Source organism: Phyllobates terribilis, unplaced genomic scaffold (genome assembly GCF_046119375.1).
Source record: "Phyllobates terribilis strain yellow unplaced genomic scaffold, ASM4611937v1 Scaffold_4__5_contigs__length_816908805, whole genome shotgun sequence".
In the NCBI taxonomy this organism is placed as follows: Eukaryota; Metazoa; Chordata; class Amphibia; order Anura; family Dendrobatidae; genus Phyllobates; species Phyllobates terribilis.
This window is the reverse complement of record NW_027362764.1, coordinates 61204541-61222746: the sequence shown is the minus strand read 5'-3', so window position 1 is coordinate 61222746 and position 18206 is coordinate 61204541. Positions and strand designations below refer to the sequence as shown.

General features: G+C 49.8%; 1 protein-coding gene across 1 annotated transcript in view; it reads right to left on the bottom strand.

Moving 5' to 3' along the window:
- The window catches only part of ZNF804B (zinc finger protein 804B), a 633228-nt gene that overhangs the window by 15544 nt on the left and 599478 nt on the right, over nt 1-18206 (bottom strand). The window contains exon 3 of the mRNA XM_073677411.1: nt 3212-3342. Within this exon, the coding sequence (XP_073533512.1) occupies nt 3212-3342 (131 nt within the window). The remainder of the gene's footprint in view (nt 1-3211; nt 3343-18206) is intronic.

Below are 18206 nucleotides of genomic sequence, written 5' to 3'. Positions count from 1 at the left end.
TTGTAACAATTAGGAGGCTATAATAATATACCTTTATTTTTTAAATGAACTTTAGGTATTAAAACATTTTTAGATGAGAAATATTTGTGTTTATTCTTTATTTTCGTGGTCATGATTTTTTTAAACACATTTTTACATTGTTAATGTATTGGTATATTTATGTCTTCAAGTGCATTAATGCACGGAAAATACTATTAAATCTAACGTCCGGGATGCCATAAAAGGCATACTACACATAGGACTACACTAAAATCCTTTTTTTAGGGATAGGGCTATCCCTTTAAACTCAGCTCAGCCAATTGCTATCCCCAGGTCTTATGATCAGTTACTAAAGTAACTCCTCCTGGGTGGTGTCACAAGGATCGAGAGGGCAGGGCTGGAATTTTTCTCTTGCCTCAAAGTGGTAGTGATCAATTACATGGGCGCAAAGGATTTAGAAAGCCTTAAATGGAATGTGCCATCAGAAAATGTTTAAAGGGGTTGTCCATAACTCGAAACACCCTTCTCAGCCACTTTATTTCCCCCATGTAAAATAATAACAGCTATACTCACCTCCGGTACGTATATTGTACCACTGATGTCAGCACCTCCTCTCCTGGGGCTCGCATGACGTTGTTATGTCACTCAAGCCCTGCAGGCAATAAGCTGAGATTCAGAGAAAGTCAGAGAGCAGCAGCAGCTCTCACTTCTTCCGTTTCTCTATTTTGTCCAAAGGAAGTAAGAGTGAAGCGGCCGCTGATTGACCTCAGGGCATTGTTATGTCACTCAAGCCCGAAGGAGCAGATGCCGTCATCACTGGAGGTGAGTATTGCTGTTATTAGTTAACATGGCAGAAATTTGGTGATTGAGAAAGGGTGGTCCGAGTAGTGGGCAAACATTTTATATCAAGTTTTATGTTAAATGCATTTCTCTACTAGACTTCTTCACATGGACTTTAACAACAGTAATCTGACTTGATTATGTTCAAATCTGGGCAAACACATTTGGAAGCAAGGGGGAGCAGGTCAGCTGTAACATCACCTATTGTGAATGGTGGTTCCTGTGTTATCTACTATATACAGAGGTGTTATCAGTCATTGTAGAGGAGGAGGTGAGCTGTGACATCATCTATTGTGAATGGTGGATCCTGTGTTATATATGTGGCACCCCAGGGGTCTGGTTACCACAGTAATAGAAATATTACGTCTGAGAGCAAGTGGGAGGTTTCCTGGTCAGGAGCCCTTAAGCATGCAACACCTCCTGCCCAGTCCTGGGAGGGGAGGAATCTGTCCTTATAAACTGGGTCTGGGGCGGGGTTAGAAGAGAACAAGCAGACATAGGGAAAGTGACAGCTAGGAGCTCTGTAGGAGCAGGAGCTGAAGACCAGGGGCTGGAGCTGAGCAGAGCTCGCCCTGGCAGAAGAATCTAAGTACAGGACACCGGAGTACGAGGCTGTAAGGATCTCTAAGTCCAACAGCAGAACCCAGCCGGCAGGAGATTCCAGGTCCTCTGGCCATAGAAGCCCGGAGGCTCAGTCACAAGCAAGGGACCAGCACCGCCATCAAGGAGCGGAGGCTAACAGAAGGCCCCAAGTCACCAGCCATACGGGTGAGCACTACACGGTACACTCAGGGACGTGAGCTACTTCTACCCGCTTACAGCAAGGTAGCCAGGAAGAGTGCAGACAGACGGGGAGGCCTACAACTCCACCTGGCCACGAGAGCTCCTGCTTGCTCACAGACTGACCAGGCCTCTTTTGCTAGCCAGTACTCCTGGGAGGGTCTGCCTTATCATCATCAGTAAAGACCCTGAACTGCACTGCAAAGACTCTGAGTCGTTCCTGTTGCGCTCGTGCACCATCACTCCCATCATCCACACTCCTTGCCCTGAGGCTATACTCCTCCCGTGGGGAGTCATCCCATTCTCTGCTGCGCATACAACACCAGCCTCAGCTGTCTGCCTCGCAGCAGCGGTACACCCTGACCGCAATCCACGGGTGGCGTAGTCGGACAATTAACCTAAAACCTATAAAAGACTGCCACTGGTTTGACCACCCTGAGCCACGGGACCGGGTCGCCGCCACAGAGACTACAACCCCCAGAGACCCGGCTCCGGGTAGCCCACACGGCCCAGGGGGCGCGTCATATACTTTATATAGAGGTGTTATCAGTCATTGTACAGGAGGAGAAAGTGCTGAGCTGTGATATCACCTATTGTGAATGGTGGATCCTGTGTTATCTACCGTATATAGAGGTGTTATCAATCATTGTACAGGAAGAGGAGGTGAGCTGTGACATCACCTATTGTGAATGGTGGATCCTGTGTTATCTACTGTATATAGAGGTGTTATCAGTCATTGTACAGGAGGAGGTGAGATGTGACATCACCTATTGTGAATGGTGAATCCTGTGTTATCTACTGTATATAGAGGTGTTATCAGTCATTGTACAGGAGGAGGAGGTGAGCTGTGACATCACCTATTGTGAATGGTGGAGCCTGTGTTATCTCCTGTATATGGAGGTGTTATCAGTCATTGTACAGGAGGAGGAGGTGAGCTGTGACATCACCTATTGTGAATACTGGATCCTGTGTTATCTACTGTATACAGAGGTGTTATCAGTCATTGTACAGGAGGAGGGGGAGGAGGTGAGCTGTGATATCACCTATTGTGAATGATGGATCCTGTGTTATCTCCTGTATATAGAGGTGTTATCAGTCATTGTACAGGAGGAGGAGGTGAGCTGTGATATCACCTATTGTGAATGGTGGATCCTGTGTTATTTCCTGTATATAGAGGTGTTACTTATTGCTTTCCTGTCTATGAGGATAATGAGACTTCTGAATAGAACAGGAAGTATGAGTTTAACTTTAGGATTTGTGGCCAATGTGAAAATTGTAACAATAACAATATTTCATTTTCTGATAACATTTCCCTTTAAACAGCACTTCAAACAAGACTGCAGTACGATTGGCATAAGATATATTTATAAGATGGCGCTCTGCTAAAAAAGATATCCCATCTATTACTGTACTGTATATTTTCCGCTGCCTCCATGAATGCAGCTTTAATTGCAGTGGATATATTCAGCTATATCATGTTATGTCACTGAGTCAGTACATGTAACATAACTTAATTATCCCGAATTGGAAAAAAAAAATTGCAATCAGGATGTATTGTTTTATAAAGTTTTCCGCAGCGTCAGATTCAAAGCCTCTTAATTTGAAATCTTACCAGTCTGGTTGCTTGCGCAGCTCCGCCAGCTGATGAAGACGCTTGAGTGCTTTCTCTTGCTTTTTTTCATCTTTCCAGGACTTTGAAGCCACATTTCGAGCAAATTCTCTTTGTTTTAGTTCTTTTAATCTCTGTAGGGAAAAAAAATGCGTATCACTTTATGTTATAACATGTTATTTCCCTTTTTATAGTGAGTTTTATACAATTTCTGTGACCAAATTTTGTCAAAGTTTATAACTTTTTCACCCCCATTGGCATGCTGAAATTAAAAATAATAAAACCAGCTGAAAATCCACCTTCCTCGGCTCCTGTGACACCCCTCCGCTGCTGCTCCCAGGGAGACGTTACAGGCTGAAGCGCTGCTGTCACAATTGCAGCTCACAATACCGCTGCAGGCAATCACTAGACTCAGGGGCTTGCGTCTTATGCATCGGCATCACCTCTGTGTTCAGTGATTGGCTGCAGCGATCTCAGTGTTGCAGCCTGTAACTAATCACTGTGAGCAGTGGTAAAGAAGCGTCACAGGAGCAGAGGAAGGTGAATTCTGAATGTTTTAATATTTTTAACTACAGCTAGCTGAGATGGTGAACAAAAATGTTTATGGAAACTTTTTTATGGACTCTAACTTTTCCAGGATACAAAACTGATACATGCAATACCATCAGGGAGGCGTCTGATTGGCTCCAAATTTATTCTGCAGCAGGACAACCACCCCTAACATCCAGCCAATGTCATTAAGAACGAGGAGTCCTGGAAGTGATGATCCGGCCCCCACAGAGCCCTGATCTCACATCATCCAGTCGGTCTGGGATCACATATAGAGACTGAAGGATTTGCACAAGTCTATAACTCTAAGAACTTGTGGAGACAACTGACGCGCCCCTGGGCCTGTGTCGCGCTGCGTTGCGCACGCGGGAGCCTACCCGGAGCCGGATCAGTGGAGGGTTGTAGTCTCGTGGCGGTGACCCGGTCCGTGCCCAGGGAGTCAAACTAGACGGCAGTCTATTAGTAGTAAATAGTTGATGACTACGCCACCCGTTGAGTGCAGCCAGGAAGCTGCTGCTGCAGGGCAGACCGCTGAGGCCGGTGGTAGGATTGTGCAGCGTGATAGTATAACCCCCAACGGGAGGGGTATGGCCTCAGGGCAGCCGACGTGGATGATGGGGGTAGCAGGAACCACTCAGAGACGGTACGGTGTAGTTCAGGGTCTTTACTGGTAACAACGACAGACCCTCCCGGAGTACTTGCTAGCAAACGGGGCCTGGTCAGTCTTTGAGCAGATGGGATCTCCCCTGGCCAGGCGTAGTTGTAGGCCTCCCAAACTGACTGTACTCTTCTGGCTACCTTGCTAGAAGCTGATGTAAGTAGCCCACGTCCCTGAGTGTACCGTGTGGTGCTCACCCGTATGGCCGGTGACTCGGGGCCTTCTAATGGCTTCCGCTCCACGATGGCGGTGCTGGTCCCACGCGTTTGACCGTGCCTTCGGGCTTCTGGGCCAGAGGACCTGAAATCCCCTGCCTGACGGATTCTGCTGCTGGGTAGGAGTTAGTCCCCACAGCCTCGGACTCCGGGTCCGGTAAAGAATCTTCTTAGTCAGGGCGAGCTCTGCAGCTGCCAGCCCCTGACTCCTTGTAACTCTGCTGTTTCCTATGCTGCTTCTTGTCTCCACTCTCCTTGTCTGACTCACCCTGCCTCAGCCCCGGGTTTATACAGGGGAAGTTCTTCCCCTCCCAAGACTGGGCAGGAGGTGTGGCATGCACAGGATCCCTGACCAAAGGACCTCCCACCTGCTCTCAGACATAACATTACATTACTGTGGAAAACCAGACCCCTGGGGTGCCACATTCCCCCCTAGTGAAATTTAGTACTCCGGGACTAAACACATTTAGAAAAACATAACAAAGTATAACAATAACAATACTATAAGAAAAACACATAAGATGGTTACGGCGTGTCCGCAACCGGATGCAGTCTTTGAAGAAAAGCAAAGGTGTCCATTTCACCAACACAGGGAGACGTAACCAGGTAGGGGTCTGTCCTACCCCGAGTCCTTAACAGTCTCTAGTCCATCCTGGGTTACGCTCCAACTATATACAAGGATTCCCGGTAAATCCACCAAGGTTTCCTAAAAACAACTGGAAACACAAAATTATACACAAGCAACAATACACAAATAAACATAAATAAAACTATTTTTACACTTCAAATTCTCCAGCGTGCGGGTAACTGGCCTCTAGTGGCCCTAGTGGACCTACGGAGCTGACTGTCTGGCCCTGAACTATAGGGTGCAGGAGCTGTCAAGGGTAAACTGGGCAGCTGTCTACCGGCTCTTTGTCTCACTAGGGGTACGGCAGGCTCACTATAAGCAGAGGGTTGATTCTCCTGTTCTACTCGTGTGGAGTCTTCTGCCTCCTGGACCGGCTGTTCTTCCAGCTCTACCCGTTGCTCCGTAGGTTCTTGGGATGATGGTTGGAGGAAGGTGAGTACGGGTACCACAACTGCACCATTGACTTGAGTCCAAGACCGAGGGAAGTCCCCGAGCACGGTACTAACCATATCTTCCCTTTCTCCCACGGGTCGATGGTCTTCTTGTTCCTCTTCAGGGTTCCTCAGTTGTTCGGGACACTTCTTCAGGTGGTCCCGGGATACAATGGCTGTGGTTTCCCCTCCGTCTTTACTGATGGTACAGACCTTCGGGTTCTCGTGGCTTGAGGGCAGTACGGTGTACGGGTCCTTCTCCCACTGGTCATCCAACTTGTGGAGCCATCTTTTCCTCTTCAAGACCTGCTCTCCGGGTACCAGGGGAACAGCGGGAGCATACTGGTTGTAAGTCTTCTCTTGTCTTTCCCTAGCCTGACAGAGACTTCGCTCCACGCTCTCTTGTACTCTCCGGTACTGCTGCTGCCTCTCTGTGTCCCAGTCTGTTTCTGGTGAAGTGTCCTCAGGTGTCAGGACTCCCATTTCCAGGTCAACAGGTAACTTACCAGGTCTCGCCCTCATTAGGTAAGCCGGGGTACAGTTGGTGGAACCTACCGGGATGTGGTTGTATAGGTCCACCAGATCGGGCAACTTCTCAGGCCACAGACTGCGTTCTTCCAGGGGCAATGTTTTTAGAAGATCCATTACCACCTGGTTCATTTTTTTCACAAAGTCCATTAGTTTGCGGATGGTAGGGTGTCGTCCTTATCTTCCGGCAGCCATACAGATTGCAGAATTCCTGGAAGACCTCCGCTTCAAAGGCAGGTCCCTGGTCCGTCAGCACTTGGTCCGGGTACCCGTATGGATGGCAGAAGTGCTGCTGGAAGGCTCTAGCTGCTGTTTGAGCCGTTAAGTCCTTGACGGGGACGACAACCAAGAACCGGGAGTAATGATCCACGATGGTTAACGCGTAGACGTAGCCACTTCTGCTTGGGGTCAGTTTTACATGATCCAAGGCTACCAGTTCCAACGGTTGCCGGGTGACGATGGACTGCAGGGGAGTCTTCTGGCTGGCCCGGTCCTTCCTTCTCAGATTGCACGGGCCACAGTCTCTGCACCACTTCTCGATGGTTCCCCTCATGCCTACCCAGTGGAACCGCTCGCGCAGCAGGAACTCCAGCTTTTTCCACCCGAAGTGTCCAGCTCCGTCGTGGTATGCCTCCATCACCATGGCTGCGTCTCTTCGTGGCACCACTACTTGCCAGAGTAGTTCATGCGTCCGGGAGTTGACCATTCTGCGGCACAACTTCCCCTTGTAAAGGAATAGTCGACTCTTCTCCGCCCATAGTTGTTTGGCTTCCTCCGGAGCGTCTGGTTCAAGGCGAGCCTCCGGCCGAGTCAGCATCTCCTTCACCAGTCGGACGGCAGGGTCGCTGTCTTGCGTTTCCGCCCAGTTGTAGTGGGGTAAGGGGTTCAACGTAGCAGCCTGCTTACCCCTTACCCGGTGGGAATACTGGATAGTCCCATGACGGTGGAACGCAGGGAGTTCAACTTCTTCCAGTCCCTCCGGATCTTCTCCTTCGTCCGGCAGGTTGGGCATCCTGGACAGGGCATCCGCGTTAGTATTGGAGCGTCCTGCCCGGTATTTGATTGTGAACTCGTAGTTGGACAGACGGGCCATCCACCTCTGCTCCAGGGCACCGAGTCTTGCCGTGTCCAGGTGTGTCAACGGGTTGTTATCCGTGTATACGGTGAACCGGGAAGAAGCGAGGTAATGCCTAAAGCGCTCGGTGACTGCCCATACCACGGCCAGGAACTCTAGCTTAAATGAGCTGTAATTCTCGGGGTTCCTTTCGGTGGGTCGCAGTTTTCGGCTGGCATAGGAGATTACTCGTTCTCTCCCCTGCTGAATCTGGGACAGTACGGCTCCTAGCCCGATGTTACTGGCGTCGGTGTAGAGGATGAAGGGCTGGCTATAGTCCGGGTACGCCAAGATTTCATCCCCCGTGAGGGCCATCTTCAGCTGGCGGAAGGACTCTTCTTCTAGCTCTTCCCATTTGAAGGGCGGCTTCTGGTTCTTGGCCTTTCGGGACTGGCCTATCAGGAGGTCCTGCATAGGCGCTGCCTTTTTGGTGAAACCGGGAATAAACCTTCGGTAGTAGCCTACCAACCCTAGGAACTGCCGCACTTCTTTTACGCTGGAGGGGCTTGGCCATCCCTTAATTGCGGTGATCTTATCGGGGTCGGGAGCCACTCCGTCAGCGCTCACCACGTGTCCCAGGTATTGCACCTTTGGTTTCAGGAGGTGACACTTGGAGGGTTTCACCTTTAGGCCGTAACTCGCCAGAGCTTCGAACACCTCCGCCAGGTGTTTCAGGTGGTCCTCATAAGTTTTGGAGTATACGATGACATCGTCCAGGTACAACAGGACCGTCTCGAAGTTTCTGTGGCCCAGACAGCACTCCATTAATCGTTGGAAGGTTCCTGGGGCGTTGCAGAGTCCGAACGGCATGCAGGTGAACTCGCTAAGTCCCATCGGGGTGGTGAATGCGGTCTTCTCCCGGTCCGCCTCTGCTACAGGAACCTGCCAGTACCCGCTAGTGAGATCCAAGGTAGAGAAGAAGTTAGCAGATCTTAAAGCAGCCAATGACTCCTCTATCCTTGGTAAGGGGTACGCATCCTTGTGTGTGATACGGTTGATTTTCCGGTAATCTACACACATCCTCATGGTGTTGTCTTTCTTTTTGACTAAAACTAGTGGGGCTGCCCAGGGGCTACAGCTATCCCGGATTACCCCAGCCTCCTTCATGTCTCTAAGCATCCCCTTGGCGTGTTGGTAATGTGCAGGGGGTACGGGTCGATACCTCTCTTTTATGGGAGGATGATCTCCCATGGGGATGCGGTGTTCTACCCCCTTGACTCGCCCGAAGTCTAACGGGTGTTTACTAAACACTCTCTCATACTCTTGAACCACCCGATAGACTCCTTGTTTTTGATGTGAGGGAGTGGAATCAGTACCCAAATGTAGTTGCTGACACCAGTCCTCCATGTCTTTCTTAGAGCCGTTACCTTCCTCCGGGTGAGATGGAGGCAAGGGTTCCACAGATTGTATAGAATTTTGATTAGTGGTATATAATTTGGCTAGCGTGGCATACCGGGGCAGGTACACTTCCCTCTCCCCGATATTTATTATGCGAATGGGCACCCTCCCATGGCGTACATTGACCACCCCCCGTGCTGTCAAAATGGTGGGCCTACTGTCTGAGTAAACTGGTTCTACCATTGCCTGGTAATCTCTACCTCTCAGACCAAGAGCTGCCCGGCACCAAATCATCATTTCACTTTTTGGGGGCATGGCAATAGGAAAAGGGTCACACATTCTTACGCTACCAATCTCACCGCCGGAGAGTTCCACTTGTTGCCGTTGCATCAGTGCCCGGATCTCTTTCTGGAGCACCCGCTGCTCGCCGGAGCTGGCGTTCTTGGCAACCTGCTGTAAAAGGAAAATCACCTCTGCAAGACAATTTTCAATTACGTTAGTTCCTAGAGTTATTTTTGGGTGACTCTCATGTTTATCAATATCTACAATGATCAGTCCCTGTGCGGCCAGTTCGACTCTACCGATTTTGAGGGTCACCTCTTTAAATCCGATCTGTGGCACGGGCTGGCCATTGCTGGCGATGATACTCAAGTCGTCGTCAGGGTAGCGGGTAATATCCGAGTCATTCCAGTACTGCTTGAAGAGCACGTACGGGATGGTGGTGACCTGTGACCCAGTATCCAGTAGGGCACTCATGGGAATGCCATCCAGTACCACAGGCAAGACTGGACGTCCTCCCACATATCTGTCGCGCCAGTTCGATGGGCCTGGTGATCTTTTTCCTGGGGGTTGGCCCTCTACCCCAGGTTGTGCCCGTTTAAAGAACAGTACCTTTCCATATGTCCGGGTTGATTGCAGCGGCGGCAGATGGGTCGTCCGTCCTCGCTGTATCGGTCACTGGGTCTTCCTCTGGCCGGTGGGGTCCTCCTTGGTCGACGCCACGGGATGTCCTCCGGTCCGGATGCCAGCTGGATCTTCCCTGGGGTGGAAACCTGTAAAGACTGCACAGTTCGGGTTAGCGCAGCAACGCTCTTAGCTAGCTCTTGGACCTGATGGTGTAGGTCTGGAGCCGGGTCATTGTCCAATGCCTGCGCATCAGCTCCCACAGGCCCTGCCGACAAGGGCGCCGCCTCCTGGTGGTAAGTGATAGCTGGGCGCCTGTGGGTAACAACGCCACCCGGTGCTGGTTCTCGGAGCACCCGGATAGCTCTATCCTTGAACTGTGCAAAGTCCAGATGGGGATCCTGTAAGGCCATTGCCCGCAACTGGGTTCGGTGGGCATTGCAATATAAACCCTCTATAAATTGTTCAGTCAATAGCCTGTCCTCGTTTCCCACCCCATCAGGGTCGGTCTGCTTTATGGCCCTCAGGGCCTCTTGTAGGTTTAGTGCATAGTCCCTTATACTCTCATGCGCTCGCTGCTTGCACCCGTAGAATCTAAGCTTAATCTCGGCTGAGGTGCGGGTATCAAAGGTGTCCTTCAGCCGGGTTAGTATCCCTGTGACAGTCTTCCTCCCAGGTGGCCAGGATTTTACTTCCCTTTTGGCTGCCCCGGTTAGTTGGGCCACCAGGATGCTCACTTTTTGCTCTTCTGTGAGGGGGTACACCTGGAAGAGGCTATCCAGCTTTTCTCTAAAGTCATGCAGGGTATGTGACTCCCCTGAGTACTGGGGTAGCCAAGCTGCTCCCGGGATATAGGGCATGGTGAAGGGCATAACTGCAGCAGCGGTAGCGCTGGCGGGGGTTGAGGCAGTGAAGCTCTCCTCCGTATCCGACATCTTCCTCCCCCCTAGTGGACCGTGGCCTACCTTGCGATGATCCTCTTCCGTAGGCCGCGGCTCCGCAGTGGATCGTCAGGGTTGAGGACCTTCCGTCGCGCTCCTGTGACGTCGGCGTCTGCTGGGCTCCTTCCAGGACCTTACGCAACGTCCGGACGTGAGGCGGGGCTTCAGTTCTCGCGCGCTTTCGGAGTCCACGCCCCTCTTCTTCCCGCGCGGCGTCCTCAAGATGGCGTCCAATGGCGGGAAAACTCCACGGATGGCGGGAAGAAGGTCGAAGATGGCGCCGGATGGCGGGAAACCTTCACCACTGGTAAGTTTGAACAGTCTTTGCTTTTCAGGCACGCAGTACCCGGTGGTTGCGGGCACGAAATCCTGCCGACTACGCCAAAGTTGACGCGCCCCTGGGCCTGTGTCGCGCTGCGTTGCGCACGCGGGAGCCTACCCGGAGCCGGATCAGTGGAGGGTTGTAGTCTCGTGGCGGTGACCCGGTCCGTGCCCAGGGAGTCAAACTAGACGGCAGTCTATTAGTAGTAAATAGTTGATGACTACGCCACCCGTTGAGTGCAGCCAGGAAGCTGCTGCTGCAGGGCCGACCGCTGAGGCCGGTGGTAGGATTGTGCAGCGTGATAGTATAACCCCCAACGGGAGGGGTATGGCCTCAGGGCAGCCGACGTGGATGATGGGGGTAGCAGGAACCACTCAGAGACGGTACGGTGTAGTTCAGGGTCTTTACTGGTAACAACGACAGACCCTCCCGGAGTACTTGCTAGCAAACGGGGCCTGGTCAGTCTTTGAGCAGATGGGATCTCCCCTGGCCAGGCGTAGTTGTAGGCCTCCCAAACTGACTGTACTCTTCTGGCTACCTTGCTAGAAGCTGATGTAAGTAGCCCACGTCCCTGAGTGTACCGTGTGGTGCTCACCCGTATGGCCGGTGACTCGGGGCCTTCTAATGGCTTCCGCTCCACGATGGCGGTGCTGGTCCCACGCGTTTGACCGTGCCTTCGGGCTTCTGGGCCAGAGGACCTGAAATCCCCTGCCTGACGGATTCTGCTGCTGGGTAGGAGTTAGTCCCCACAGCCTCGGACTCCGGGTCCGGTAAAGAATCTTCTTAGTCAGGGCGAGCTCTGCAGCTGCCAGCCCCTGACTCCTTGTAACTCTGCTGTTTCCTATGCTGCTTCTTGTCTCCACTCTCCTTGTCTGACTCACCCTGCCTCAGCCCCGGGTTTATACAGGGGAAGTTCTTCCCCTCCCAAGACTGGGCAGGAGGTGTGGCATGCACAGGATCCCTGACCAAAGGACCTCCCACCTGCTCTCAGACATAACATTACATTACTGTGGAAAACCAGACCCCTGGGGTGCCACACAACCATATTTTGATCCGTGTGTAATCCGTCAAAACATTGGATCACACTCGGATCAATGTCATTCAATGAGGCATGCACAATGTGCCTCTGATATGGCACTCACCCATGCAAGTCTATAGGTACGTGGAAAACATCGGAACGCACTCAGATGACATCCGAGCGTGGTCTGATTTTCACAGACAAACTGAATGGAGAAAGAGAAACTTTTGGAGATGATAGGGATAATAGTTGGACAACCCAGAAGGTGGGGGGAGTTGCAAGGAAACTAAAGGGAGGTTTTAGTTCCTAGTTCTAGTTCAGGGGTGGACATATTATTGGTGTAACCTATTCAGCCACACAGGGGCCAGAGAAGTAAGCGGGCCACAAAGCAGGTGGAAACTTGCATTATGATGAGCTATTGGACTGTAAAGGGGCAAAATATTGTTATTTTGACTGTGTCCGCTAGTGTTCTAGTTAATATAGGATAGTAGAAGAAAGAGACAGTACTGCATAGAGTGTGTGCAGGAAGAGCTTAGAGTAGCAAGCCTCAACAGGAAAGCAGAAATAGAACATGGAAGAAAACTACCGGACAGCAGAATATACCTGGAACAGGTAGAGAAGTGTGAAAGAAGGAGAAAAAGCAACATCAGTGCTACTGAGCTAGATGTCCAGGAAAAGGGGGACGGTGGGTCAGTGGGAATTCATAGATTATACCAGCGGAACAGAAGCTACATGTAAGCCGGACTTAGAGTTTATAGCAGTGCAAAAACACCCAAACTAGGGCACGGTTTTGTACACTAAGGGCAGGTGCAGACGAGTGTGATCTGATTTTCTCAGAGGCGGAGAGGGAAAAAAAAAGAAGTTTCTCCGCCTTTTCCATTATGTCAGCCCATGAAAATCAAATTACACTCGGATGTCATCCAAGTGGGGTACAATTCTTTTCACAGAAGAGGACGTGAATTGGCGAGTGCCATCCAGCTCTCGGAAGAAAATCCTGCAATCGCGCACAACCTCATAGAATAACATTGGTATGAGTGCTCTCCATCATAACTACAGATAGCACTCGTTCGATTAAAACAGTCATCTTCTCGAGCCTAAAAGGTGGGCTGCAGGTAGTCAAAGAAAAGGGAAAATAACACTCAACTGCAATGTACCTCACAAGCAATGAGCCGTCACGTGTGACCATTATGAACGTGTCTCTGTATGTAACTGCAGATGTGAGAATAAAGCCGTATATACCTGATATTCTTTCTACAAACGTTTTATCCAGTTCAACAGTAAAGTGTCATCTATTCTTTATAAAACGTATTGTTTTCTTCCTACCTAACATATGGGGTCCCTGGCTGGGGTGCCATCAGACAGCATGAGGTTTAAAAGTCGTTCTTTCTGAAGGAACATCACAAATACACACTCAATGACCCATATCATTGGTATTTAGGAAAACAGAAGCCCACTTCGACCAGTGTTGTCTCTCACACACTCACAGAAGATTTGTGGTTAGTTCTCCAAGATGTTTGGAATAACCTCCTGCCGAGTTCCTTCAAAAAACTATGTACAAGTACAAGTACCTAGTAGAAGTTGTGAAGGCGAAGGGCGGCCACCAAATATTGATGAGATTTAGATTTCTCTTTTGTTCATTCTCTTTGCTTTTTTTTTAATTGAAAAAAAAATAAACTATTAACACTTCTATTTTACCTCCTTAAAGGGAACCTGACAAGCCCTCCATGCCCTCTAAAACCAGAATTAGACTATTTGTTGCTAAATACCCTGCCTAACCAGCCCTCTATGGTGTTTCACACCTAGACCCATGTTTAAAAAAGTATCTATAAACTTTGCATTTCGTATGCTAACTAGTTCTTTAATTAGTCGATGGGGTATTGCTTTCTCAGACTAGTAGGCCCTCTTTGCATGTTATCACATCCCTGTGGGCATGATAACATGATTTGCAAGAGACAAGGTCATCGCCAACTCTCTGCAAACCTCACGCATACGTGTGGCTTTCTCCACCCACATCATTGCTCCTCTGAAACCAGGTGTAGGCTTCCTGGCTTCAGAGGCGCACTGCGCATGCCCGGCGAACAAGGCCCCATCGACTAATCAAAGGTCTAATTAGCATATAAGACACAAAGGTTATAAAGCCCATTTTTTAAACCTGGGTCTAGGTGTTAAACACTACAGAGGACTGGTTAGGCAGGGTATTTAGCCTCAAATATGCAAAACCTCATTGTGAAAAAACACTCAAAAACTCACACTCAAAAAGCCCATCACATGAACAGCTTAATGGATTTTTCACTGAAATAAATTGGAAGAGTACAGTTTTGCATGTGTAGTGTTAAAACTTGATACTACAGAATTACAGTATTTAGGGAAATTACTGGAGGACCAGATTGAAACAGAAGGCCCTCCGCTTGACATGGCAACCTATGGGCACCCAATGATTGTGTTGATAACTAGCAATAGAATTTTTCCTGATGCATATACAGTATTGCTGTGGGAAGCACTTTTAGAAAATAGACAAAAAGTGCAGTCATACTGGTCAGGAACAGGAAGTGCAGCCATATTGGACAAGAACAGGAAGTGCAGCCATACTGGTCAGGAACAGGAAGTGCAGCCATGTTGGTCAGGAACAGGAAGTGCAGCCATATTGGTCAGCAACAGAAAGTGCAGCCATATTGTTTAGATACAGGAGTGCAGCTATATTGGGCACCACATAAACCAATTTCTCAGAAACTGATGACTAGTGTTGAGCATTCCGATACTGAAATATCGGGTATCGGCCGATATTCGCGGTATCGGAATTCCGATACTTAATTCCGATACTTTTGCAATATCGTATACCGGAATCGGAAGTTCCCATAATGCAATGAGCCAGTTTCATTTTATTCAGCCAATGAGGATCCTAAGAAGTGTGGGCACATCCTGTTAGGCATGTAGGCATCTTAACTAATGGCATGACTGTCATTGGCTGCTGAAATGATGTCATGATGCACTATAAAAGCCACCGCCACCATTTTCAGCTCACTCTGCTGTGAATTCAGTTAGGGATAGGACGCTGTTGTTCTGAGGGACAGTTTTAGCTACCTATTTTGTCTATTCTGCTTTACCCAAGCTACTTTATAAATCGCTGTGCCTTGCAGCGCTAGTGCACAGTTCTCTGTGCTGTTCATCGCTGTCTGCAAGGTCTCTGTGTGTGAGCGCAGCTCACCCTGTAGTGTGTGCTTCAACCACCTCTGGTTGTAGTGCACTCAGTGGGTGTCACTGCCTCATACATTGTCCTTTTTTGCCAATTCAAAATTTTTCCTGATATCTCCTATTAGTGTGGTGGTTCCATCCGTATTCAGCTAAATTGGTTCCAAACACACTATATAGGAGTAGATAGAGAATTTTTTTTTGTCTTGCAGCGCTAGTGCACAGTGTTCTGCATCTGCACTGTTCACCGCTGTCTGCAAGGTCTGTGTGTGTGAGTGCAGCTCACCCTGTAGTGTGTGCTTCAGCCACGTCTGGTTGTAGTGCACTCAGTGTGTGTCACTGCCTCATACATTGTCCTTTTTTGCCAATTCATAATTTTTCCTGATTTCTCCTATTAGTGTGGTGGTTCCATCCGTATTCAGCTACATTGGTTCCAAACACACTATATAGGAGTAGTTAGAGGAGCCTTTCTGCAGCATTGTGCCCTGCAGCCCCAGCCAGATTAGTATTAGCCTATTTTTTGTAGCCTCATCTATTGCATTGTAGGTTACCTTCCTACATTGTAATAGCTACAAAAAGTTTGTGATACTATCGGTATTACATCTTTGGGCACATCCAGTGTCTTTTTGTGACCAAAAAAAACAAAATAAAGTTCACCAAACACTCCACTTTACAGTTGTGTAGCCACATTAGCTCATATTAAAGTCTAGTCCACACTTTATAAAATAAGTGTTTCCTATACCTGTTAGCAGCTGTTCAGGAATAAGCACACTAAGCCCTTAGTACTTTTCTGCCTATCTTTATCAGTCTACCAAGATGAAGAAGGCAGGGAGTAAGGCATGTGGTCGTGGTTGTGGTCGTGGGCGTGGGTGTGGAGTTTCTGCAGGGAGAGGACGTGAGGATTCTGTGCCTGCAGGGAGAGGACGTGGGGATTCTGTGCCTGCTGCGGGCACCAGTGACTCAGCATCCCCCAGTTTTACCAGGGAACAGTCCTTTATGCGCAGCTTTGTAGGAGCTAGCCGTACCCCACTGCTGCGGGAGAACCAAATTGAAGCCATTGTCGGATGGATGGCAGCTAACGCATCGACTTCAATTAGTTCCAGATCCTCTCAGGTCCTGAGCACTGAAGAGCACCCATCTGTCTCTTCACCACCGGCCAAATTGCCCAGGCAGTCAGAGAGCCCTGGACAGGAGCCATCTCTACTTCTGTTGTCTGAATCTCTTGGCTTGGAAAGAGGGGGCTAGCCAAGCAGAATTCAAGAATTTGAAGAAGAGGTAGTATGCATTGATGCGCAACCGTTTTGTCTCTCTGAATCTGAAGAGGCGGGTGGGCCAGTGCCTATGGTCAGCAGCACACCTCAGTACGCATCTGATGATGAGACTCAGGTGCCACTTTCTGGTGCGTACTGTGCTGTCGAGACTACCCAGGAGAAGCAGTTGTTTGAAGAGGGTGGTGTAGATGATGAGGTCCTTGACCCATCATGGCGTGAGGGACAGGAAGGTGGTGGGAGCAGCTCTGAGGAAGACATTCCCCGAACAGCCCAAAAAGGAGGGAGAGGGAGGGGGCAGACTTGGTTGCCTGTAGCCTCCACTTCGGCACCCATTAGGAGCATGGCTCTTCCAAAATCCAAAGCGGGCGCTCCCAAGACTTGCAGTGCCTGGTCCTTTTTTGACACAGTTGCAGATGACATTTGCTTTGTCAAATGCAAGCTGTGTAATCAGAAGGTGAAAAGAGGGAAAAGTGTCAGCAACCTCAATACCACAAATATGTGGAAACATGTGCGGACCAAGCATGTGGTGGAGTTACAAAAACACACTGAAGACCTAGGCCAACCTACAGCGCCACCTACCACCTCTTCAGCTCGTGTTGTAGCCTCTTCCTCCAGCTCACACACAGCTGGTTCCGCTTCCTCACAGGATCGCCATGGAAGAATCACTGGCACTGTTGTACAGAGACACAGTGTAATTCCACCCACAGCACCACTTTCCCAGTCATCCTCACACTCCCAGGCCAGTCTACAGCCATCGTTAGCACAGGCATGGGAGAAAAGGCGCCCATACTCGGCAAACCACCCCCGAGCACAGGCTCTGAATGCTGGCATTGCTAAACTACTGGCCCTTGAAATGCTATCATTCAGGCTGGTGGAGACTGACACCTTCCGTAACTTTATGGCATTGGCAGTCCCACAATACAACGTGCCCAGCCGCTTTTATTTCAGCAGGCAAGCCGTCCCTGCCCTGCAACATCATGTGGAGGGAAAAATTAAACATGCGCTACAAAACGCCGTCAGTAGCAAGGTCCACCTGACCACCGATGCGTGGACCAGTAAGCATGGACAGGGACGATACCTTTCCCTCACTGCCCATTGGGTAAATGTTGTGGAGCCGGGTACAGATCTTGAGAGTGGCGCTGTACGTGTTCTGCCAACTCCAAGGATTGCAGGAATCCAGTCTGTACACATTGACTCCTCCTCATACTCCAGTTCCTCTGAATCAGCGCTGCAGGAGCCGTCACGGTCTACCTCCACATCGACCCGTGAACGGTTACCTGTTATGATGACCGATATGAGCACAGCCGTGGCCAAACGTCAACAGGCCGTATTAAAATTAATTTCTTTGGGGGATCGAAGCCACACAGCGCAGGAGCTCTGGAATGCCATAAAGCAGCAGAGCGACGTGTGGTTTGTGCCAGCGAATCTCCAGCCAGGCATGGTAGTGTGTGACAATGGCCGAAATCTGGTGGCAGCTCTGGGCCTAGGCAACCTCACTCACATCCCATGTCTGGCACATGTGCTCAACTTGGTCGTGCAGAGTTTTTTGAGGGACTAACCGGATCTTGATGCACTGCTTCAGAAGGTCCGCATAGAGTGCGCTCACTTGCGGCGTTCCCGCAATGCAAGATCACGCATTGCAGCTCTGCAGCGCCGATTACGTCTTCCGGAACATCGCATCATATGTGACCTACCCACCAGGTGGAATTCAACGTTACATATGTTGGAGAGGTTGTGTGAGCAGCAGGCAGCAGTAATGGAGTACCAGCTGCAGCAGGCGCAAACAAGTCGCAGTGCGCGCCGTTCACACTTCACCACCACTGAGTGGGCCTCTATGAAGGACATTTGCCACGTTTTGCGTGCTTTCGATTATTCCACGCGGATGCAGATGAT